General features: G+C 40.0%; 1 protein-coding gene across 6 annotated transcripts in view; it reads left to right on the top strand.

The window, feature by feature from the left end:
* The window catches only part of KLF12 (KLF transcription factor 12), a 328,938-nt gene that overhangs the window by 181,107 nt on the left and 120,898 nt on the right, over window positions 1-26,933 (top strand). For 4 of the 6 annotated variants that reach the window (XM_078390763.1, XM_078390764.1, XM_078390765.1 and 1 more), the window contains exons 4-5: window positions 4,800-4,935; window positions 19,419-19,478. In XM_078390763.1, coding sequence (XP_078246889.1) covers window positions 4,800-4,935; window positions 19,419-19,478 — 196 coding nt within the window. The remainder of the gene's footprint in view (window positions 1-4,799; window positions 4,936-19,418; window positions 19,479-26,933) is intronic. The other 2 variants (XM_078390766.1, XM_078390761.1) reach the window with 1 other exon arrangement.

The raw sequence follows: 26,933 nt of genomic DNA, 5'->3' as shown, positions 1-26,933 counted from the left end.
GAGCCAAGAACTGGAGCACCCAGGTATGAAGCACCCCAAGGAGATCCAATACCTGTGCTGCCAATTTCATCAGGACTGGCAATGACTGACTACTCCATTGGACAACTTTCTGGTTATTCAAAATTTTAATCTCTTCCTCATATCATTGGTGGTGGTTTGGAATCTGTGAGTAAATTGTCATGACTCAGCCTGAAGGAGGAAAGTGGAGGCAGTTTGCCTCAAGATTAGAGATAAACTGCCAAAATGATGGTTTATTGTGGTTCATGGGCTGTTCAGGTTGACAACCCATGAATTGCCCAGAGGTTTTCTGACAAATCATGAATTGGTTTGTTGGTTCATCAGTTTTTTTCATTCATTCATTCATTCATTCATTCATTCATTCATTCATTCATTCATTCATTCATTCATTCATTCATTCATTCATTCATTTATTTATTTATTTTTATTTTTTAACATAAGGGGTGACAAAAAGGAAAAGGGGACTTAGGAATTTATGAGGAAGAGGAGAGACCATAACATGCTAACAACCATCCTGTACTTATTGCCATATCAAAGTTTTAAGTTATTCTGTTTTCTCTTTTCTGCCTTTTAGATTAAGTTCTGATTTCATTATATGCTATTTACACGTTGCCTGTTAATTTGGTCCATTTGTTGAATAGGTCCCATCTATCTGTTCCTTTTTGTAGGGGATAGTCCTTCATGACGTCTGATAAAATGTCCATTTCTGCTATTTCCCGTATTTTTTCAATAAGATCTTGTTTCGGTATCGTCGGATTTTTCCAGTTTTTTGCATATAGAATTCTAGCTGCTGTAACAATATACATAACTATATGTTGCTTTGCCTTATCTATGTTGTCAGGTATCATACTCAATAAAAACAATTCTGGAGTTAACGGCACATTACAGAGCATTATTTGTTGTAACATAGCATGTACTCTTTTCCAGTATTTTTTCGCTATTCCACATGACCACCACATATGATAACTTCCCACTTGTGTTTCACATTTCAAACACTTACTTGATACATCTGTAGACATCTTTGACAGTTTTTCTGGGGTCATGTGCCACCTATAAAATATTTTATATATATTCTCTTTAAGATTAACCGATCTTGTAAATTTTATGTTACTTTGCCATATTTTCAGCCATTGATCAATATCAATATTATGCCCTATGTTTTGTGCCCACTTTATCATACATTCCTTAACCATTTCATCCTGCATTTTAATTTCCAACATATAGTTAAACAGTTTCCTAACAATTTGTTCTTTTGAACCCAACAGCAGCTTATCAAAAGTCGTTTGCTCTGAATACATACCCTCTATTTTGTCTTTTGCATATCTAGATTCTAACTGTGCTCTAGGCCACCAATCTATATATACATTCTGTGACTCTAGTTCTTCCTTAGACCTTAATTCACCATCCTTTTTAAATAAATCTTGATATCTTAAAAAATTTGCTTTTGTCATAAGTCCAAGTTTTGTAAAGGCTTCTATCGGTGACACCCATGCAGGTATTTTGTGATAAATTTGTTGTATAATCTTTCTCCACATTCCCAATAAGGCTCTTCTTATCATGTGTGAGTTAAAATTCTTTTGTTCTTTATCCTTTTTATACCATAGATAAGCATGCCATCCTAATTGCAAGTCGTGGCCTTCCAAGTTAAGTAGTCTAGTGTTTTCTAGGGTTATCCATTCTCTTATCCAATCTAGGATACAAGCTCTATAATACAGAACCCAGTCCGGAAGAGCAAAGCCACCCCTCTGTTTAACATCTTGCATTGCCTTAATTTTAATTCTTGTTTTTTTGCCTTGCCATATGAATCTCATAATTATCTTGTTGAGTTCTTTAAAAAAGGACTGTTTTAGTATGATAGGAATCGATTGGAATAAAAATAAATTTTTTGGCAAAATGTTCATTTTGATCGTCGCAATTCTTCCCAGCATCGATAGTTGTAGTTTATCCCATTTCTCCAAGTTGTTCTGTATCTCCTTCATCAATTTCATGTAGTTATCTTTAAACAATGTGCTTGTCTTCTTTGTAATTTGTATCCCTGGATATCGAATTTTCTTTTCCTCTTGAAAGCTCGTCTTCTCTATTAGCTCCTGCCGTTCTTGTTCTCTCATGTTTTAGTGAGTATTTTGGTCTTCTTTTGATTTATTCTCATTCCTGCCATGTCACCCAAAAAATTTAACATTGCCATCAAATCTTCTATTGAATACAGTGGATCTTCCAATATGATGACTAAATCATCTGCAAAAGTTTGGAGCTTATAGACTTGTCCTTTTACTTTTAATCCTTTCACTTCTTTTTTATCTCTAATTTGGTCATTTAATATTTCTAGAGTCAAAATAAGTAGGAGTGGGGACAGAGGACACCCCTGTCTAGTGCCTTTCTGTATTTGAATTTCTTTTGACAACTCGCCATTTATTCTTACTTTTGCCTTTTGTTCAGTATATATTGCTTTAATTAGTTTCATAAATCTTTCTCCAACTTGCAGTGTTTCCAATGTATGTAACAAAAAGTTCCAATCAAGATTATCAAAGGCTTTCTCTGCATCCAAGAACATCATGGCCATCTGTTTCTCTGGGTGTGCTTCATAATACTCCAAGGAATTTAAGACTATCCTTATATTATTCTTCATCTGTCTTTTAGGAAGGAACCCAGACTGATCTTGGTGTATCAGGTGGATTAAGGTTCTTTTCATTCTAGTTGCCAGAATAGTCGTATATATTTTGTAGTCCACATTCAACAATGAAATCGGCCTATAATTTTGTATTTCTTTACCTTCCGTGTTTTCTTTATGTATAAGAGAGATTGTCGCTTCAGTCCATGTTGCTGGTATTTTCCCCTCTTCTTCAACATATTCTAGCAGCTTTTTAAATGGATGAAGTAGTACTTCTTCCAGGTCTTTGTAATATTCCGCTGGTAGCCCATCCGGGCCTGGTGCTTTCCCCTGGTGCTTGTTTTTTCTGATTTTGTGTCTAGTTCTCTATCGAAGACGGCATTAAAATCTCCAATTTCATTTATTTATTTAGATAACCTGCTGGAAGAAGAAGTTAGGCTTCCGGAATGGAAACTGCCATTCTGCCAGGCTAGGCTGCTCTCTCTGACTCTGAATGCACTGAACAGCTAATCGGCACACTCATAGGCAGAGAGAGCCTGCCGGACCAGTTCTGGTCATCTAGCCTGCTCTCTCTGGCTCTGTGTGCACCAAACAGCTGATCGGCATGCCCAGAGGCAGAGAGAGCCTGCCAGAACTGTTCTGGCCAGCTAGTCTGCTCTCTCTGACTCTACGCGTGCAGATCAGCTGATCAGAGCATACAGAGTCAGACAGAGAGCAGACTTGCTGGCTGGGATTGTGGTTTCTGTTCTGGCAGCCCAGCTTCTGTTCTGGCAGCCCAGTGATGTTAGTGGCAGCAGCAGGACAAGGTAGGGAGGCGATGGGAGCAGTGGGAAGGGAATGGGCACAGACTGTGGGGTGCAGAGAGAGCAAACTAGGCTGGCGAAATAGCTGTTCTGGCAGCCTAGCTTGCTATACAAGCCCAACAAAGGTACAAATAAAAATGATAAATATTAATCACTTTGTATTTGTCGAGGCTTCTGGAATTGATGAATACAAAGTGATGAATATTACATGAATCAGCGATCTCTGATGAATATTGCAATTTGTTTTTTATTCATTCTCATGTCTACTCAAGATCCTAGTGGATCCTCACACACTGTATGTTTCAATGCAGTTGTTGAACATACACAAACCTGTGGTTGACAAATTCTTCTTATTTACTGTCTATGTTACTGACAAGTAGGTAGGAATGGATTCACCTAAATTTGTTCAATGTCAATTATGTGTGTAACCAATCTGTTCCATACTGCTTGCACATGACTGTGTTTTTGTTGTTTTAAATTCATACAACATTCTTCTTTTTAAAATGTACTTAGAAGTAATTTGAGAGCCTAATTATTTTTTCACACACACACCCTTCCAAGTTTTGATCTGCTTGGATAGCTAGAAAGTGCACCACTAGTTCAGATGCTGAAAATTAGGTTCTTCCAAGGGACTTTTTTTATTCCTCTTTCAATACATGTGGCACCTGCGGCACTGTCTATGTGCTTCAAGCACTTTTATTGTGCAGAAAGGGAAGCAGGATGGATCACTTTGTGGAATTTAATAAGTCTGAAGGTTCCAAAGTGGACCATTTTCCAGTCCACAAAGTGAATAGATCAGCTTTCTTTGGAATGTGGACTCAATGAATTCTTATATGTAACTGCATTTCTGTAGGTCTAGCACAGATAATTGGTATAGATATATTTACTGCCTGTTATTCTAAGCACACTTAAACTGGAACACCACATTAAATGGAATGCTTAGTTTATCTACCATCTTTACCCTTAATAATGTCTAAGAAATTAAAATACATGGCATGATGTCATTGTGCTCTGGATTTCTGTGCCCTGAAAAGAGCTGCCAATCAATTAAATCTGAAGGGTTGTATCTTCCCATATGAGCCTTCCTGGCTCCTAAGATCTTCAGAAGAGGCCCTTCTCTTGGTCCCACCACCCTCACAGGCACATTTGATGGGGACATGAGAGAGGTCCTTTTATGTGACCACTATATGTTTAGGTTTTTTTAACCTTATTTAATGACTGGAATCCTGTTGCTTGGTATAGCAAGTCACACTAGAGTAGGTCCGCTGAATCAGCAGAATGAACTGGGGATGTCCACCTTAGCCTTGTTCTGGGACAGGATTAATTTCATTGTGCTCATTATAATCCATTGTGTCTCTTTTACTTCCCAGCACAAATGGATCCACGTGGCCTGTCTCCCAGACAAATTAAAAGTGACAGTGATGACGATGACCTGCCAAATGTGACCTTGGATAGTGTTAATGAAACTGGATCTACAGCCCTCTCTATAGCCAGAGCTGTTCAAGAGTAAGTATCAAGTTTTTAGGGTGATGCCAAAGCGGATGGTGCCTAATGGAAACACTTGGTCATATGACATTCTCTAGATCTCCTGCATTGGAACCAGTGTAGATATAAGTCCACTTCTGTTGGTTAGCTTTACCTGCAGGAGCAGAATGTGCCCTGTGTCTGCAGTTATAGAGGAATACAGGACCATGTGCACAAAGAGACTTCAGCCTCGCATTGGAAACTGACTTGCCTAATTCCGTGTAAAATTGAAATAAAATTGTTTTGCGCACAAATTTTTTTTAAAAAATCTAATCCATAGTCTGGGCCAGTACAGATACATTGATCTGTTTTCTGCCTAGACATATTTTAAACTTTTCCTCAGAAAGGCATGCTGAGAAATGTGAGAAATGTTTTGAGAGTTTTTCTTGGTTTTTTTATTATTATTATTATTATTATTATTATTATTATTATTATTATTATTATTATTATTATTATTATTATTATTATTATTATTATTATTATTATTATTATTATTATTAGTTTAGTTTAGTTTAGTTTAGTTTAGTTTAGTTTAGTTTAGTTTAGTTTAGTTTAGTTTAGTTTAGTTTCTTTACATGATAAGGAACGTATCTGTTTTAGGATTTGTGGACATGTGTTTCTTCATACTTGGTGGAGGAAGTGGATTCCAATCAATGTGCATATCTGTGTTCTGAGGACAGGTTGCATCAGTAATTAATAGGTGCAACAAAAGAACGTCATCCTCATGGCACAATATCATAGTTCCCATTTGGGAAGTAGTATAAATTATAGATCCGATACATCTATGTACCCATCAGCATCCACCTTATGTGACCGAGGAGGCACCACTTCACCCACATACAACTAACAATTTGAGGTATGAGACACATTGGATATTTAAAGAATATGGGCCTCTCTTGAGAATTTTTAGTAAAAAATGTTGCTCTATTATAGGGGTCAGGTAACTTCTTTTACTTTTTACCCTCCCCCCAAAAAATTATATATGCTGACATTAGGCACTTGATTTGAAAGGAAGGAAATCATACATTATTTGAATTCAAAATATTGAATCTACACAGGCTGTGTACTGAACTAGCAGGATATATTGTCAATATCAATGGCTGTCAGGCTATGTACCAAACTAGCAGAATGCACCAAATTTAATACAGATGTGCACTATTTTTGCTGGAACACATTGCACTCCAGCCATGGGGTAGTATAGGAAGTAGTGAGGTGTCCAACGTACCTAGCAAGTTGCATTAAATTTTTGCTAGCTCACATAGGGTTTAATCTGGCTGCCAGGGTGGTGCTAGCAATGACATGCTTGCTAAAGACAGCCAACACAGAGTTGGGGGGGTGCTTTTCCGACCACTTTAATCATTCTGTGTGTGGTGTGTAAAAAGGAACAAACCAGGCTAAAGGTCATGTCACCCACCCTGGTGCCACAGCCCAATATCAAAGGACCAGTACACTATTTTTTTATCATCATCCTCAGCAGTGGCCAGAGGATTGGAAAAAATCAGTCTACATCCCAATCCCAAAGAAGGGCAGTGCCAAAGAATGCTCCAACTACTGTACTGAAATTGCACTCATTTCACACGCTAGCAAGGTTATGCTCAAAATCCTCCAAGGCAGGCTTCAGCAGTATGTGGACCAAGAACTTCCAGAAGTGCAAGCTGGATTTCGAAGGGGCAGAGGAACTAGAGACCAAATTGCTAACATGCGCTGGATTATGGAGAAAACCAGAGAGTTCCAGAAAAACATCTACTTCTGCTTCATTGACTACGCAAAAGCATGGCAGAAAGTGAGGAGGAATTAAAGAACCTCTTAATGAGGGTAAAAGAGAAGAACGCAAAAAATGGTCTGAAGCATAAATTAAAAAAAAAAACCAAGATCATGGCCACCGGCTCCATCACCTCCTGGCAAATAGAAGGGGAAGATATGGAGGCAGTGACAGATTTTACTTTCTTGGGCTCAGTGATCACTGCAGATGGTGACAGCAGACATGAAATTCAAAGACACCTGCTTTTAGGGAGAAAAGTGATGACAAACCTAGACAGCATCTTACAAAGCCACCCTTTTCCCCCCGCCTTAATTCAAGCCTTCTGTTTTGTTTGCCTTTTCCTTTTTTCATAGTTTTGAGTCAGTCTCTCTCACACACACACACCCAAAAACACACACAAACCCTTCCTCCCTCAATTTTCAGCAATTAGTTGCTTCAATTCAGTATTTCCATTTCCTCTCATTAATTTAAACAAGCTCGATGAAGCCACCATTTTTCCCACCTTAATTCAAGCCTTCTGTTTTGCTTGCCTGTTTCTTTTTTTCAGTTTTGAGTCAGTCTCTCTCTCTCTCTTTCATACACACATCCACCCACCACCCAACCTCCATCCATCAGTTTTCTACATACATTTAAACAAGCTTGATGAAGCCGTCGGTCTCTTGCACCTTCCTTCCCTTGTTAACTGGAGCCCTTCCCTCCTGCTTGCTTGCAGTCATCTCCGGTGGAAGCAGTCATTCACAAGCCCTGGATTGATTGACAGCCCAGGGCTTTTCTACAGCTGTAACCAATCAAGCAGGCTTATCTTCGATCTCTGAAAGAACGGATTTACAAGTGCCCTGCCGCAAACAAAGAAGTAACAGGGAGAGGTGGCTTACAATTTGAGGTTTGGCTGCAGGGGATGGGGATGGGGGTATGGGCTCATTACCCCCAGGATTTTCACTTTTATCCCATTTGAAGTAATTCCCCCCTGTTTCCCGACCACTGCTCTATTATGAATCTCTCTAGCTAAGAAACTAAGACTACCATCTACCAGAAACTGTACCTTCTGAGTAGTGATGTCTGCCTTCTGGAGTTCTTCTGAGCAGAGCCCACCGTGGCTCTTTCAGAAGAGTAGTTATAATGTCTTCTGTCTCAATAAGAATTTTGCCTTTTGGGGGTTTATATTTCTCCTAGTAGTATATTGTAATTTGCTCTTGATAGTTTTTTCTCTTTTTTGTATGTTCTTTATTATACTTCATTGTTTTCATTTTAAGTTACTGTTCAGCTGCTTTGAGGGACCAAGTATATGCCAATAAATGACAATTGGGGGACTTGTCATGGAATCTTATATGTGTGATTGTCTTTGTCACTTGTGTGCAGTAGACTCATTTACCAATGAGAAGAATCACTGGTTACTGTGTGTAAGCTGCCACAGAACAACTGAATGATAGGATCAGAAGAAGGTGAAAGACTAGTCAGAACAAACCAACCGCAGATCAACAGTGGCCCAGTTCAGACATTATGATAAGCTAGAGTTCTAGGGAATACCTGGCTGGTTAGTGGCCAGCAGCATGCCAGTACATCATGCCCAACCACTCCTGCTTGCTACAGGAGCAGCTAACAAATGACAATTTTCTGGCAATGGTTTCTGGTGTCTGAACCCAACATAAATTGCCACTCTTGCTAGTTTAGAATGTTGGCTCCTGCTGAGTTCAGCTGTCACTCTAAACAAAGCAAGTGTGAAAGGGCTGTGGTTTCATTGCCAACCCCAATCCTGAATAAATAAGATGCTACCTTATCGTGACTAATTTTGGAAGCCAACCAGAGTCACTCCTGGTTAGTAGACTGGAGACCACCGGGGCTATAACAAGGATCTCGAAGTTCAGGCTAGCAAACCCTGGGGAGTCACTGCCAATCTGAGACAACAGTACTGGCATAGATAGACCAACCCCCCAACTCAGTGTGATACCATTTTCTGTGCTTCTAACTTGGTTTTGCCATTCCTGCTGCAAGCAGGAATGGTCAATCACCATGCACTAGCATGCTGGTATATCCACACATGCCATTGCATCTTAATGTGCCCAGTGTTTCTTTCCTCCCCACTGACTTCATGAAAATAATAAGTTAATGCAGAGTTTTTGATCTAAAACTATGACGGAATTGAGAGAGAGAGCAAGAGAGAGGATCCTTATCTTCCTTTGTGTTGAAAGTGACTGTTGCAGATTAAAGTGACATTGGCTGTTCTTGTTCTCCTGGTGCCAGGTCAGCTTGTTATGTTGATGCAATACAATGGGTTGTGACACTATTTTGCAACCCAATAGTCAGCAACACACTTCTCCAGTGCCTTTCTTTCCTTAGCTGAGCTGATTTTTACATACTAATCTTGCAGTGTTTTTATACTGCTACCATCTCTGAAGGCAAAACGAGGTCCATTTGAGGTTGTTCAGAACCTGACATAATATTTTATCAGTGTTGAAATCTTGTACGACCTGGAGAAAATTCAGGTCAGCCACCAAGAAGGCTGTACATGTGCATACAAAAAGAAAAAGTCTAAATAAAAGCATACAACGTTTGTGAAAAATCAAATGAGATCTATGTTATATTTTATAATATTCTTTTCCAATGAGTTTTCATTTTTAACAGATAAACATTCCTTAAATCATTCTACAGATGCCCTTCTAGTTTCTCCATGACTGTTAATACTGGGATCTGTTGAATTACTTTTTCATGAAATGTCTAGAGCCAATTTGGACATAGCAATGCAAATGCAATATATTCTTGCTTCCAGAGCAGTGATTTTATGCACGGTGAAGCACTATTGCTGAACTACTGCTGACCTGCTCTAACATAGCTTTTGCTTTTCTTATTCCTAGTTTAATGCACTGATAAGATACATTAAGATGCTGATAGCAAATATTCATCAGTGAGCAAAAGAGGGAAAACATGCCACTAACAAGAAGTCATGATAATCCCAGGCTGGCTGAAAGCTTTTATTTCCTCTTGCCTTAGGTTAGGCTGTCCCCATGAGAACTCAGCATAAGTATCAGAAAGTGAGTGCCATTGCACCATGGGGGGGGGGGGGACAGCTGAGGACAAGCAAGTAAGGAACAGATCAGCAGACCTGACTGAACTAGGAGTGGAGTGGTGATGGAAGAGCAAGGAGGTTCTGCCTCCACAGAGCTCTAAACAGGAATTATTGACCAGGTTGCCTTCAGCCTTCTCCTGCTTCTGTTTATAAGCCCCTACTGGAAGCTTGGAGGGGAAAAAAGAATTTTAAGTGAAGTGGTCTTTGTCTGAGCCTTCATTTTAGAGCAGGCTAGGACTGAAGGTTGATTCCTGATTGTGTGGTACGGAAACCCATGCAGGATCACAAGGGCCTTTCTTGTGAGATCCCAAGAAATCAGAACCAATTGAACAGTTCAGGACTGGACATAGTACTGAGCACCTCATGCCTTTCTTGGGTTGTACCACCTTGGATGGCATCTTTGTCGGTGTGTGTGTTTTGGCTAATCCTGTAGTAATGTCATATTATGAAGTTATGTCACATAAGAAAGGAAAGGATTCTTGTACTTGATGGCCATTGGATTTCAAACAACCATATTTTGTTCCTGTCCCGTGTCACATCCATATACACATACCTAATTTATAACAGGGGTTTTAATTAGCTGAGGCACATACTAAACAGGGCTTGGCTGAATTTTTTTTAGTACACATTTCTCAGGATTTTATTAAGCTTTCTCTTCAGGGTGCCAGTTGAAACCTGAAAGTTAATGATCTGAAAGAACTGCTGGATAGCTCAGTGGTTTAGGTATCTGGCTGGCGAGCCAAAGGTTAAGAGTTCAGTTCCCCACTGGAGAATATTCTGAGAGCATAGAATAGCTTCAAGTTCATCCTTTATAAAATGTTTCATCCTTCAGTAATTCAACAGATCCCACCCTTGCCTTCCAACCACTGGAAAATACTGTACTTGTGCATTCTTTGTACATTAGTGTAAACGAATAGAGAAGTGTGACAAAGATTAAATATTCTGCTTCTTGCTTGTTATGGCTGAAGCAGGCTCCCTCTTCACGCTGAAAAGAGTTTCTTCGCCACTGCTGAGACTGCTGCAGAAAGTATTCACAGTTGGTTTAGATGCTTGTCAGTTCCAATAGAGGCCAGGTTGAGAGGGAAGTGTGTTTAGTTGATTTTTCTTCAGTATCTTCTATTGAAAGTGATAGGCAAAGGCTACCTGGTGCCCGTTGCATTCTCATGCTTGATCCTTTGCTTGAGAGTGATTTGGAATTGGGTTGAGGCCATTGCTAGCCTTGGGTTGCTTCTCCATTTCAAGGTAATCTGTAAAGCATTTGACATATACTGTATATTTAAATTCAGGCGCAAGAGTAATTGATTGCTAGATGGGTACTTGCCCATGCAGAAAGGACTCCAAATCGCACAAACCCACAGTGTGCACAGCTGGGCATGCATTGATGCAGTGCTAAGATCCACAGAAGCAGATCATGCAGTGGAGCAAAATGGAGGAAAGCAGAACAAAGTAGTGTAAAGAAACCCAGAAAGCAAGGGGTTTTTCTTCCTCTTTGACTTTGTTGGCACAAGTTTCAGCCTTGCATCATAAAGACAGTAGTATCATGGGTACAATAAAGGGGGGGGGCATCTCTTATCTGTAGAGTTTAGGGTTCCAAGGGATCTGTTGCTACACATAGAGTTCCAGCTTAATGACAGCTAAATGTTCACCCATTGAAAATCAAGCCAGGAAGCCATGATCATTGTTGCTTTCGTACATGGGTGCTTGATAGCTATAATGAGCAGCTTTCACAGCTTTCACATAGTGGACAGTCTACTGAGGGGGTGATGTCAGCTTCTGTATTGATTCTGGGACTTTCAAAAGACACTATGTTGAACTGTATGTAACTTTGTATCTTCTGCCTATTTCCTAGATTGCAAATGCTAAGGTATATATTCCTGCCTGGTACAGTAGTTTGCACATCTTCATTACTGCACATGTTCAATTTTGTTTGTACAAAATGAAGGCATTTGTAATTTATATGCTGTATTTTTTTTTAACTTAATCTGGAAATTAGTTATTGTAAAAACAGTGGATCATAACGTCGGAGTAAGCATGAAAAGAATTATGTTAGCTAACTTGTAAGAGTTCATATCCGTCTAGGCAGTGAAAAGCATTTAAATAAATAACTAAAATTACTCTGCAATATGTGAAATAATCCATTTGTATATACTACTTTATAAATGAAGCATGTAGTGTATTCGCAAAGGCTTTCACGGCTGGGATCTAATGGTTGTTGTGGGTTTTTCGGGCTCTTTGGCCGTGTTCTGAAGGTTGTTCTTCCTGACGTTTCGCCAGTCTCTGTGGCCGGCATCTTCAGAGGACTGGAGTTAGAATTCTGTCCACTTCACAGTTTTTAGATGGACAGAGTTCCTCTGAAGATTGGCAAAACGTCAGGAAGAACAACCTTCAGAGCCCAAAAAACCCACAACAACCGAAGCATGTAGTGTTTGATAAAATTGCAAGTATTTCCATTTTTCCCCAGAATTATTTCTCAGAATTTCCACATTTCTCTGCTAGAAAAAAAAGGTGGGAGGGAAATGTGTTTTTTCAAAATGCTTTAAAATTCTGAGATTTTACATCTTTTAAAGGAACCCCATTGTAGCAGGACTTTCTGCTACTCCTTCCTCACAAATCACTGGTACTAGAGTCCCTTGATATTATACGCCATCTATTTCACCCTTATACAATAGGTATTGCAAATTTTTGGTAAAGCAGTTTCATGTTAGGAGTTTGGTTATTCTTTGTGGTAATAGAGCACAAGACGGGGGAGGGGACCACTGGAGAAATCCAGCCCTTTCTTTCATTTTAAAAAAAGCCACTCCAACTGCATAACTTTACCAATCGAATTAGTGGCAAAGAACAATTGCTTAAGTCCATAGCTCCCTCCATATGAACCCCTGTGCTAGTGCATGCAAGATTCATGTTTTTCTAATGCTACAGTGGGATGTTGCCGTACCGAAGACTTTATTCTGCTTTCATTCTATTACACATTTTCTAACTCTTGGCTGGCACAAACTTGATGCTGTTTGCACAAACACTCTTCTGGACATGCATCATTTTCATGTATTGGACTCACACAACTCATGAAATGCAAGGTCTCTTCCCTTGCTCCTATTGCATAAATCTTAAGTCTACACACTTAAGATGTTTTAAGTTTACAACTAAGTATGTCAGTTGCAAACACAGTGTAATTCATCAGAAAGACATGACTGGCTGTTGTTAGATTTTGATGTGTGTGAAGTGACTCTGAGGCAGGCTAAAAACTCAAATTGAGACATTGCTATGCTCTGCAAATTATATTATTGCCTCAGTGGCAGCTTATCCTAGTGGAACTTAATATGAATCAGTATTAGTACCAATTTTGTATTTTAAAAACAAACAAAGTAAGAATGGTGATTGATATCTTTTGCTTCATTATGAGTCTTTAGAAGACAAGGCTTGCTTGTTTGTCAGTAAAGGAATGTTATAACTGAAAACATTCTGGACCTGTTATTTGCTTAGTGACGGCTGTAGGACAACCTCGGGCAGGTAAAATTTAAATGAAAGCAGGTATTTGTCTGATTCTTGTGGAGAGTTGTGTCAGCTGAAGGAACAACTGAATGAGAGGGCAGTGTGGAATTACAATGACTGAAGCATGAAAGCACCTCAGTGTGGTTTTCTTGGTGTCAGTTTTCCGACACATAGAAACAGAGTAGATTTGCAGAACACAAAGGCTGTATAACATATTAAAGAAGTGGAGAATAGAAGGAAGATGGACAGTTAGAAATCACATTAATTTCTGTGCTTATTTATTTAACTTCCATTAATTCCATTATATATACTAATTTTCTTCCCCTTCGCCCCTTCAGCCTTCCTTTTACTTTAGACTGGACTCTCTTATAGGGCAGGAATAGGATACATTTTCAACAATTGATTATTGATGCTGTATATTGGTGTTATATTTAAAATGTTTTATTTTTAAGAGTTGTTAGCCACCTAGAGTGGTCAATTGACCAGATGGGCAGGATATAAATAAATAAATAAATAAATAAATAAATAAATAAATAAATAAATAAATACAATACAATACAATACAATACAATACAATACAATACAATACAATACAATAAAATAAAATAAAATAAAATAAAATACATGTGGTTCCCCAGAAGGGCTGGGCTGGATGGCAGCTCCCACCAAACTTCATTATTGACTATGCAGGCTAGAACTGGTAGGATTTGCAATCCTACAACATTTGGAGGCCCACATAATCCCCTGCTATAGTGGGTTTGACTTTGTTTTCCAAGGTGCCTTGGATTTTTGTGCCATTCAAAAGCATTCTGGAGGGAAATATTCAACATTGTACAGAAACTGACACTGAGGAAGATAATCTTACTCATCCTTGTCAGCGCAGAATGATTTGGTTGAAGCTATGTAATTAATTCTTTGTACCTATAAATTACAGAGAGCATTTGTTCTGTAATAAATAAGATTTGAATTGAATGAGCCCTTGGACTCAGTTTTTCATCGATTATGAATTAATAAGCACTCCAATCATTTTTCTGGGCTGAGAAAGGAATAGGAAAATTCTTACATCTACATCCTATCACAGTAACTTAAATAAAGCCACACATACTAATCCTAGATGATAGATAGATAGATAGACAGACAGACAGACAGACAGACAGACAGACAGACAGACAGACAGACCGACCGACCGACCGACCGACCGACCGACCGATAGATAGATAGATAGATAGATAGATAGATAGATAGATTAGATATCTTGCAGCAAGAGTTACCAGGAAATGGTACAGAGAATACAGTAGTTATTATTTATTTATTATTATTTAAGATATTTGTACCCTATCTTTCTCCTTAAAAAGGACCCAAGGTGGTTTACATAAATAAAAGACATGCTTACAATGGTGAATGGACAAATACAAAAGGATCAAATAAGTACCATTAAAAAAAAACATCAGCAACACCAAAACACATTAAATGCAGTAAGGTAAAACAATCCATTTAAAACTTTATTCAGGCAAGGGAAAGCTTGCCAGAAGAGAAGGTGGAAGGACAGCAAAGATGGGGCAAGCCTGGCTTCCTGTGAGTGAATGTTCCAAAGTCTGGGATCAGCAACAGAGAAGGCCCTTTCCGGTGTCCCTCAGCGGTGGGACCAAGAGACAGGCCTCTTCTGTTGATCTTAACACTTGAGCAGGCTCATAAAGGGAGATGCGGTCCTTGAGATACGTTGGGCCCAAGCCATTACGGGCTTTATAGTTTAGAACCAACACTTTGAATTCAGTTCAGTAACAGATCAGCAGCCAGTGAAGCAGCTGTAACAGGCAGGTTCTGTGATCCCTGTGGCCAGTCCCAGTTAGCAATCTGGCTCCTGCATTTTGAACCCATTGAAGTTTTCTGACTTTTTCCATAGGCAGCCCCATGTAGAGCATGTTACAGTAATCCAGCCTGTGTCACCATGGCCAGATCAGACCTTTCAAGGGGTGAATGCAGCTGGCACACTAGTTTTCATTGTGCAAATGCACTCCTGGCCACCACCAAAACCTGGGATCCAGACTCAGAGACAAATCCAGGAGCACCCCCAAATTATGTATTCAGAGGGATTTCACCTGTGTTTTCAGAGAGTCTGTAACCCCATTCAACACAGGTTATATGCAAATTCTTTACTGCGTTGTACAGTGTGGTTTGAATTCTCTTCCTTTGGGCCATGAGGTAATAGGCCCTTGACCACCCCAAAGAGCTCCATTGGGTGACTCTGTGCCAACACAGTGGTGGCAGAGAAGAATTACTTCTTCGCCACCTCCACTGCCATGGAATAGGCCTTCCAATTGGTAAGTCTTTGTATAGTCAAATTTACTCTGAGTTTTCTGCCATTGTTGTTCAAAAATAAAATAACTTTAAGCAATTGTGAAACCATTTAAAACAATTCAGCCTCATAAAACAATATGCAGGCACTTACAACCAAGAAGATCAGAGTCATATTCATTGGAACCTAGAAGCTTGGGTGGATAGCCACATATTAACATTGTGCCAAATAAGGGCAAGTGGTGCCTCACTTGACGAGGATAATTCGTTCCGTTGAAATCACTGTTAAGCGAAATCATTGTCAAGTGAAACAAAAAAGCCCATTGAAATGCATTGAAACCGGTTCAATGCGTTCCAATGGGCTAAATACCTCAACGTCCAGCGAAGATCCTCCATAGGGGGCGGCCATTTTCGGTGCCTGTAAAGCGAGGAATCTGTCCTGAAAACACAGCGGGGAGCCATTTTGCAAAGCAGGTGACCATTTTAGAGACGCCAATCAGCTGTTTCAAAATTGACGTTTAGTGAACAATCAGTTCCCGAAACAGGGAACCTATCATAGTTAAGAGAATTTTTCCCATTAAAAGATCATTTTGCGATCACAAAAGCTATCGCAAAACCTTCATCATCAAGCGGTTTCGTTGTTTAATGAGGTAATTGTTAAGTAAGGCACCACTGTACTAAGCCAGCTATTAAAAGGAGGACATGCTTCAAATTGGGTACCACAGCAGTGAAGCCCTCTGCATGTGCTTCAAAACGCATTTAATGAGAGTTTTTATGGTAGATCCTAATGCTTGGTATATATAACGGTCTACTCACACCCAGAGGTACAACACACACACACACACACACACACACACACACACACACACACACACACACACACACACACACGTGTGTGTGTGTGTGTGTTGTCCCTCTGTGTTGGGTGTGAGTAGACCGTTATATATACCAAGCATTAAGATCTTATATATATATATCCTTCACATATCTAGGTCCCAAACCATTTATGGTCGAGCTTAAAGGCTACAGGGAGGGAAATGCTTTGTTCCACACACAGTACTGCCCATTACTTCTTTACAGGTTTTACACATCTGACGTTCATCGACTTCTATGGGTGGAAGAGGTAATTCTGTTGTCCCTCTGTGTTGGGTCTGAGTAGACCGTTCAGTCATTTTCCACAGAGGGGCAGTGATTCAATGGTAGAGCACATGCTTTGCAAGCAGCAAGCTCCAGGTTCAATCCCTGGCATTACTTAATAGGGTGAGAAAAACTGACAAATCATATAGAGTGACTGCCAGTTAGTGTTGGTAACAGTGAGATAGATAGACCAAGGGTCTGATGCCTGTTGTGTCTCTGAATAGCTGGGCTTGCTAATAAATTTATAATTTATAATTAAAATTATATGAAGATGCCTTGAGTTTTTCATCTTTTATCCCCCTCTGGGAAGGCAGCAAGGAGACTATAAAAACCCTTTGCTTCTCCTTTTATTAGTTAGTGACAGTTTAGCATTGCATCAATCCTAGACAAAATGTTACTAGTCTTAATTATGGTTTACATCAAACAAGCCAGCTTTGAACCATGATTTAGAAGGCTGACTTTTTCCAATAGATAATACAGTTAGGTTAACCACAGTTTACAGGTGACTGGGGAAAAAAACAGCTGTGGACTTTGTGGTTTCCAGTGACAATTCTGAGACTTCCTACATACTGTGATAGTTCTACTACATGGGGAATTTTGGTAACTGTAGTCTGAAAACAAATCTCCACAGTTCTGACTGAAAATGGAAATAGTAGCTGCCTATTTTCCATCTTCATTAGAAAAGGTCAGTGGAGGAAAAGGATATATGTGAGCCCAAATTTAGAGTTATCTCTAAGCCAGGCTTACAGAGTCATCATTCTGGACTTACCTCCTTTGAATTAGGAACCACATATGTATATATATACAGAATGGCAGCTTTTTCAAAGTGCAGTTGGGAATTTCACTGTTGTGCCTCAGGTTTTAAAACACAAGTGTGTGCTTAAGCTCTCAGAAGTTTGGACCACTAAGGAATAAGCTTTCATAGTTCAATGAGATTTACTCCCAAGTACGTTTATATAGCTGCAGCTCTGAATCTCTAGTACCCTTTTTTTCAATGTGTAAAATTTCATGCTGTGTGATATATCCTTACTGGTATCCCACCCCTGCCCCGTTTCCATGTCATAACATTATCTTTTGGACCTGCAACATTTCCATTGGGATTTTCAGCAGATAGGAGTGTGACTCTGAAATCCTTGTGCAGATTGCTTTTTAAAGGCACTGGCACAATTTATTTTGATCATTTAATTAATAGATTTTTATAGCGTAATTTAGCTGTTCAGAATATTTGCAGGAAGTTTCCTATTTGGTAGTTAATGTTATGGGATGGTGCTAAAATCTCAGTTGTTGAAACTTGTGCACCTTGTATTACTTTTATCTGTCATCAAACCATTACATTATTGTTGCAGTTTAAAGCATTTGATTACAAGTGTATAATGCTCTAAAGTAGAGATGGGGGTATGCACATTCGTATACAAATATGAATACCCCCGCACAGGTGGACATAATGAGGCTCCAGCCCCATGGGGCCGGACGGTCCATTCACTGATCCACCATGGGTGCAGGTGCCACAGAACCTTCCAATGGCTCCGGAGATCACATTTGGCTCGCCACTCCTAGCAGGAGGCAGGATGACAAGCCCCTCTGCTAGGTCAAAGAGTGACTCACCGAATGCAGTTTCCAGAGCCATTGGAAGGCCATTGGGACCCGCACCTGCAACGGATTGGTGAGTGGACCATCCGTCCCCATGGGGCTGGACCCTCGTTATGTCCACCTGTGCAGGAGTATTCATATTTGTATATGAATATGAATACCCCCATCTCTACTTTGAAGCAACAGATACTGTTATTGTTGTTTTTTTAATATTATTATTGAGGAAGCATCTCTCATTCTGGTTAACAATTTCTCTCTTTTGCTTAGAAATGAAATTCTAAATTTCTGAATTTCTGAATGAGCCCTGTAAACCCTGCAAATACAATAAATAAAAAAAAAGTCACAAACCCTTTGTGGAGGACCTGTTCAGCAAACATGCACAGTTGCATGATGGCCACTGCCTAGAATGAGAATTTGGGGGTGATTGCTCCTAGAATAACAGTTGGGGTTGATTGCTGTTAAAATGGCTCCCACCATCTTGTTCTTCAGTCTAGGTCAGGCCCATAGTCAATTTTGAGCTTCAGGCCAAAATACATTCTTCATTAGATTTGAAACACTTGACTCTCTGTTGTGTGCAACGGATGGATTACAGGTTCAAGAAGCCAGCAATTTCTGCTCTGTCTTGGGACAAACCTGACATAGGTTGAGAGACACTATTCTTTTTATTACTTGCTAAATAGCCTGGAGATTTAAACCTTAGAACATGATGTCATTGAAAGAGCCCTCAGAACATTTTGCTTTGTAGGGAACTCCCTGATTTCATTTTTAACCACTAAAACTCCCTAAACTTTCCCAATAGTATATTCAGCTCATGTAACATTATGCTGATAGCAAGAGCTCAGAAAAATGATAATTTTTTAATTACTGTACTACTTTGAGCTAAAAGCCACTAGTGAGGTGAAAGAATTCTGAAAGCAGAAATCCAAAGTGTAGCTTTTCCAAAGCTCTTGCCATAACTTTCTGACTGCTAGTTGTAGGTAATTTTCAAGTGGAGGAATGCAAAACCCAAGACATAAAGTGTCTGTGTTGTTGACCCCGCTGTTGTACGTTTCCATTCCTGTTGTCTGCCCCTTTCTGCAGTTCTTTGGGGTATCTTAAAATTCCTAATTGTCTGTGTTCAATTTCCAGAGAGAGCATGTGGGGCTGTGCCAGGTCAGCAGTTAACACTTTTCGTTTTTTCAACTCCAGGTATGAAGTATTTTATTGTGCATTATATTATGTTGATGTTGTGTGTGCTTGAAATTTCTGAGAAGCAGTTCATTTTGGTTTTGTTTCCCTTCTGTTGTGGCTGAACACTATTTAAAAAAAGAGCAAAGGATGAAAGCTGCAGGGTTAGCATTTAATATATTATCCTAAAGGCCTATAAGAATCTCTAGACACCTGTTGGTTGCCTAACAGGCCAAATGTAGTACAGTTTTCCTCTTTCTGATGCCTGTCAGTGATGGGGGGGGAGATAAGGGGCTACAATCACCTTAGTGTCTAGCAGGTTCGGCCGCCCTGATGTAGCAAAATGTTGCCCAGTAAGAAACAGCCCATTCAATATCTGTGCCTGCCATATGCAAGTAGATTGTAAGGGGAAAATCCTGCTCTCCAGTTGACTCACATTCAGCATCCAATGGTGGTGAATAAGTGGATTAGATTTACGTCACAGATAGACAACAATGGAATAGGTCTTGTATCACAGGTAGATAATACCTTTAATTTGTGTGTGATCTAGCACTGTTTCACACATTCTGTCATGCCCACTGAGAAAGCCAAGTCATTGTTCAAAGCATCTTTCATGAGTTTATCTTGATTTAATCAGAGCAGTAAAACCCTCATTTGGGACAGTTTTGTTGGAGTAGTAAAAGCTAAAATTTGAACCCCATGGAAGCTGTTTCACTGTAATAGATTCCTTGGCCGAATAGGACCACCATAGCATATCATCTTCAGAAAAGGAATCTGTTCTGTGTCAAGCCAGATTATTGCTCTGTCTGGCTCAGCATTCTCTACTTTGACTGGTGGTACATTGAGATGAAGCTTTTAGTTTGCAGTCATCTTCCTTATTCACAAAATTTACAGGAGATCCGGACAGTATTTTCTTCTATTGGTCACCTTTGTGTGTTTTCCCTCTTTTTTGTCTTACAATAAATTAATCTGTCAAGGAGGAAGAGGTGAAATGGCTGTGCCATGCCTTCTGATTGGTAGCTCTAGGGTCCCTATGTATGGATACACCTTGGCAGCAACTCTTCTAGGTTTCATATAGTGGACTTTCTGAATCTTGTGTGCAGCATCATGGACTGAAACTGTTATGTATGTACAAAGGATGTAGTTTCTTACTACAGTACACCACTGACCAAGATCATGCCCTTGGTGACATCTATGGCCGTGCTACAAATTGTGAAGTGGTCTTATGCCTTCCATAACCATGTGCCCCTTAATTATAACTCTGGAATGCTTTTTTATTTTTTATTATTTTTTATTTTTTTGCATTCATAACCCTTGTAGGGGCAGAAGGTTGAAAAGGCCCATGCTGAAGTTTTCTCGAATCTATTTGTAATTGACTTTTTTGACAAACCTGAATTGGTCCATGTATTGCATACATACCTGTTGTGAGGGAAACAAAATATTTGGTGCACATGCACATATGGGCCTTTGGAAAGCAAATGTTTCTTGGTCTAGATGGGGTCTCCCATATTTTGTGGAAACTCTCTCTCCCCTTTGTTGTGAATCAGCAACAAAGGAATCAGAGCAAGGTTTGATGAAGTGGTCAGAAGATCTTTGATATCTATACAGGTTGTGCAGAAGGCCTCCAAGAACCTCATGGGATTCCCAAACACTGAGCTAATGATCCATGAGAACTTAATGTTAGTTCTTTGTTCACTTTTGATAAGAATTTGATAAGCGTTTACTAACTTTTCTTCAGATAACTTGATATTTAAAAGATACAAAAGAAAAGAAAATTAATAGATTGTCCATTGAGGTTTCAAAGTTTTGAGTGCTTAAAAGTCTTGATTTGGTTCCTGGGACCTTAGGCTTTTAGCTTCTTTTTCTCTAAAATCCTTCTCACCTACAATTAGGTTTACCATATTCCAGTTGTCCAAACTTTTGTTCTTAATTTGCAAATTAGATGGATTTATTTGGAAAGATTAAGTGGTCATATCATCACTATTTTTCTACCAGTATGTTTCAGCAAAAGCAAAACTGTTCTGCTTTTGCTTTCACATTTTTCATCCTTTTTAATATAGTAAATGGTGGTACATTGAGAGTCAGTAGAATGTAATGGTTCGGAGTTTTTCAGCTGCGAAACCGAAGTTCAAATCCTTGCTTAGTAACAAAGTTTACATGTTATCATTGGGACAATTAGTAACTCTCATCCAAATCTACTGCACAGGATTGTTTTTAGGATAAAATACTGAAAAGGGAAGCTGATTAAGCCACCCTGAACATGGGGAATGTATATAAATAATGGCAAATAACTTCTTGCATAGGCTTTTCACAGTTGAAGGGAGAAAGTGTGGCTAACCACTGCTAATTAACAAGAACCTGTGTGGATTTCTGGTCATGCACCTGGCCACTGCACTGATACACAATGAGGAAAACAAGCATGGACTGATTCATTAGCAGCAATTGCCACAGCAAATTCTCCCATTTTCTTTTCTCCAGCACAACTGTACAGTAGGATTTTGATCAGTGATAGTTTGCCATGCACAGGGCTTTCTGATGAGGATGATGTGTGTGACTGTTGTTGGGTTTTTTGCCCACGCCCCCAATTCATGAGACTATTACACAAGTGAATATTTCCACACAAGCGACACACACATTCATTTGCAGAATTTTTTTTTTGAAGAGGGCAATCTGCAATGGGGGAGGGAGAGGAGGACAAGATGTGATTGCCTTCTGATTGAATTTATTATTAGAACTAGAAAATATAACCTAGGTGTTTTTTTCCTGCTGTATTTGATTTTCTTTGCTGCATGCATACACACACACACAGAGAGAGAGAGAGAGAGAGAGAGAGAGAGAGAGAGAGATCTGAAAGCAAGTGCCAACCCAATGTGATACTTCCTATATTTTGCTTCTGCTTCTCCTCAATATAAATCCTTCCTAAATCCCTCCTTCCATTGTTGGTGGATTCTCCTGGAAGCATCACTTTTTCACAACTGTCTACTTTTGGAAGTAGAGCAGTTCATATCTGTTCTGGCTGTCTCTTCACCTTCCAGTTGCACTCCCCCCAAAAAGAAAGATATGCCTCTACCTGTCCTCTCAATTAGCCCTTTCAATCTTTTCAAGCTGTCAACATCTCTCCCTTAAGGCTGGGCCATGCCACTGCATTGGACCATGTGCTCCAGCCTAGCATATGCTCACCTATCTAGATTAAGAATTAATCTTAATCTCTTTTTTGGGTGGCAAAATCTCCAGTTCTATGAAGGCTGGAGACTTGCTTTTGAAGGAGAAATTCACTGAGTTTATTTTTGAAAACTGGACACCCCCCCCCCCCCGAAAAAAAGAAATTACTTAATATTTGGGGTGGAATTATTATGAAGCTTTAAATTATGAATGCAGGTGAAAACAGAATTTACATATTTCCCTGACCTTGGCTATGAGTTGAAAAGACTCCTGGTCATCCACTGTGGCCTTCCAAGGGCCTGGCGGTCCTCTCGTCTTCAAGTGCGACTGGAAGAAAAACTGGCATCTCCGACAAGCCGAGAGGCCACATTCGTCTTGCTAGATGAGACGCTGCACAGGCTGGGAGTGCTTGTAACGGGTGATCTTGTGTCACTTGTTATGGTAGTAGAACAATTTACTTGCAGTACTCCTTGCTAAAAACAACACAATCTCCACAGCAGGTATCCAAGTTCAAAGAGAAATATGTTTAAAATGTGCTTCCACTGCCACTGTTTTGCTGGGATAAAAGTAACAGTAAGAGAAAGGAAGACTGTGAACTCTCGGCGCATTGCTGTCACAGTTGGGACGGAGCTAAGCACCTGCCGGAAACGTAACATGGAGGGTGTGTGTGTGCATGAACAGAGAACACATAAAAACTGACACCTTCTAGCCGTCTTCCTCACAAGGTGCTTTTTTGGTCTGAGATAGTGTTCAATCAAATATCCAGTTTTAGAAATACTTTTGTTAAACAGGAAATAATTTCCAAGCGATCTCTGTGATTTTACAAGCTGGTAATTAGGAATTAGTGTTGTCCTCAGACAAATATGTAAATGCAGACTGAATCAGAAATGTATGCATTTGCAAGTTGACGTAAAGAGCCCAGAGGGGCTCATGGGGTGATAATGCAGTGCCCAGTCAGTTATTCGGGTAGAATGTTATAAAGGTATGCAGAACCGAACCAATTTGTTCTCCAGTTAGGTAGGTTTTGAAATGAGTTGAATTGTGCCCAGATACCCAAGTGAATGCAAAAGAAACCGAGAGCCATTCTAGCAATTACAATGGCCATACAATTATATGCTGAACCACCACATGAGGAGGGTGGGGAGGGGGGGTGTATCATGTTTTACAAGTTAAAAATGTTTCCCACTGTAAAAACTCCTGTCACAGTTGTTCCTGTCAAGTAGAAGCCCCAGTTTAAGTGTTCCCTATGATGTGTTCATTTTTCACATGATGGAGTTTTTAGTCTTTTTTTAAAAATGGAGGAAGGTTTCAGATATATGATTCCCTACCTCTAGACAGAATTGGTACAGTTGGGCAGTACCAAACAGAATATCTGTTTCCTATGTTTTACTGGCTTATCCCTGATGGTCCTATATCAGGAACATAAGGCTTATCTCAAGGTATGATCACATGGGGAAATGCATTGCAATACTGTACTTGTGGAGCAGTGCAGTTTATTTTCTGGTGATCACATGACATACAGGGAACGGTGCTCCAGCCTGAGCCCAATGTGTGCCCACGCTTTTTGGTCCAGTTGTAGGGCTTCTATTTTGGGCTAGAGCAGTTCCCTGACCTGACAGACAGAAGAGTCACTTTAGGGGCAATCGTTCTCAGTAACCCCTTCTGGTGCGATTAGGAGTGTGCCTTTGCAGCTGTCTGTTCACACGCTCAGTGTGTCTGGTGATAGAATCTATAACTTTGAGAGCTTTTTTGACCCGCTTTCCACCTGGACCCAAGAGTCTAAGCAATCAGATTGCCCCATCTTGGCACTCCTGCTTGGCCATGCAACCCAACTGTAGCACCTGAGGGTATATATTCCACATTGGTTGGCATAAGGTTCAACTGAAGAACTTTTTGCCGACTTCTTGGCAAAGCCAAGCTGGTGTACTGGGCCGGGTATTGCTACTGCAAAGGGGAAGCAGTGGAAATGGCTGAGAAGGAAGGTAAAAGCACAACTGACCTGTCTGTAGTTTTATGGAGAAGATGACTGAAGCTTTCTATACGTTATTTCTGGTTGGTCACTGCCACAGTCAATCAAAAGGCAAGGCTTGTTACACAGCAGGGGAGTATTCTGTCTTTCCCACCTTCTCCTCTCCCTCCACATGCCAAGTTGAGGGGAGAATGGAGTGGAGCTTTTCTGCTACTTCTGTTATAGTTGCAGTTAAGATAAGAAGAAATGGGGCTCAGTTCGACCCAAAAAGCAGCTGCACTGTAGGAGACTAAGTCTAGGTCATCCATCCATCCATCCATCCATCCATCCATCCATCCATCCATCCTTCCTTCCTTCCTTCCTTCCTTCCTTCCTTCCTTCCTTCCTTCCTTCCTTCCTTCCTTCCTTCCTTCCTTCCTTCCTTCCTTCCTTCCTTCCTTCCTTCCTTCCTTCCTTCCTTCCTTCCTTCCTTCCTTCCAGCCTCATTCTGTGTAAGTCAACAAGGAGCAGCCTAAATATGTTGAAGTGTCTGACTTCATAGACCCTAACTACTACCCATTAGATAGGGTCTACACTACCCACAAACGGGACCCCACTTGTCTACAGATTTTGCCTGCCCCAATGGTACATACATGAGCAAGTGTGGTGTACTGAATGGAGTGATGGACTAGGACTCAGGAGATCTGGGTTCGTTCAAATCTCTGCTCACCCATGGAAACTCATTTGGTGGTAGCAATGATAAAAATCACTCATCAAATACCTCACATAACTTGAAAACCCTGTTATGGTTGGTATAAGTTGGATATAACTTGGTCGTACATAACTTTTAAAAAAAGCTATGTGCATAATGTCTTCAAGCTACCTTTATACTATGTAGTGCTGTTGAGGAAAACAGAGGTCTGATTTGACTTGCACAGCACTTAAGAATCCAACCTTGCAGCTTCAGCAGGTGCAAAGACTGCAGCAGCATTTTCACAACAGTAAACAAACAAACCAGGACAGGTGGCTACTGACAAACAGATGGGAAGACTTAAGTTTGGGGTGCTTTGTACTTTTGTGGTTCAGACATAACATCAGATGGCCGCAGGTGCCTCTAACTGCTGATGTGTGTTGCCTGATGTGTTTTTAGTACCTTAATGGCAATACACTGACTTTCAGGACACAGTCAAAAATTCAGTTAAACCCACATCAAAGAGTACTGGCTTTTCGTATAAACTCCAAACACACATTTAAGTGGATGTGTAGAAGTTGAATCTCCCCTTTCTTTCTTTCTTTCTTTCTTTCTTTCTTTCTTTCTTTCTTTCTTTCTTTCTTTCTTTCTTTCTTTCTTTCTTTCTTTCTTTCTTTCTTTCTTTCTTTCTTTCTTTCTTCCTTCCTTCCTTCCTTCCTTCCTTCCTTCCTTCCTTCCTTCCTTCCTTCCTTCCTTCCTTCCTTCCTTTCTTCCTTCCTTCCTTTCTTTCTCTCTCTCTCTCTCTCTCTCTCTCTCTTGCTTTCTTCTAAATCTTCTTGAGGGTACTGTGTTTCAGAGCCAGAAAACTTACTTTTCTGGGTTACAACCTGTACCCCAGCCTGTTGGGGCTGGAGTCCAAAAAGGTACATTTTCACATTTCTGCTCAGTTTTCTGTGTTCTGTGACAGATCTGCTTCAAACCAGCATGTGTATAGAAAAGAGACCTGCAGGAGAGGAACAGTGAGTGGAAAGCAGAACCCTCCTCCATTCCACCCAGCCCCTCTATTTTGCTGTCACATGCATTTGCCATTTCACATGAGGAAAGAACAGATGGAGTGGGTTAGATGAGAGAGTCAGCCACCCCATTTTGCAGCGCTTCTTCGTAAACTAACACATTCATGCTGCCTTGTAAGGGAGAATCCATAAATGTTTAGCTTGGCCAAAAGTCAAATATTAACTGAGTTGTGAGGTCCGTGTCCCTAAGTGCACTAGCTCTGGTATATGTGAAAGGGCATTTGATGTTGTTTTGCTTAGGTTCAGATGATTTTCACTCTAGCAAGCTTAAAATGATCTGTTTCTTCTGCTAATATCTAAACTACCAGCAGTTTTAATATGGATGAATCCTACCAGAACTGACAACTGGTTCTGGTAGGATTCATCCATACAGTGGCAGTATGGTCCTGCCTAAGAGTCTTCAGTGAATCTTGATGGTCCATCATTCAGCCTGTCCAATTCTATCCAATTCTGTACATGAATTGTCATCAGGAGTTAGAACAGCCAATTTTTAAATCTCTCTCTTTTGGGGAGACAACCATAAATACAATATGAAAGAAATATAGGCTGAATCAGCATTGTATGAGTTGCATAACAAACCTTATAAGGCGGTGTGTGAAGAA

This window comes from Pogona vitticeps, chromosome 3 (assembly GCF_051106095.1).
Source record: "Pogona vitticeps strain Pit_001003342236 chromosome 3, PviZW2.1, whole genome shotgun sequence".
NCBI lineage: Eukaryota > Metazoa > Chordata > Lepidosauria > Squamata > Agamidae > Pogona > Pogona vitticeps.
Note: the sequence above shows the minus strand (reverse complement) of the source record. Positions and strands in the feature narration are given on the sequence as shown.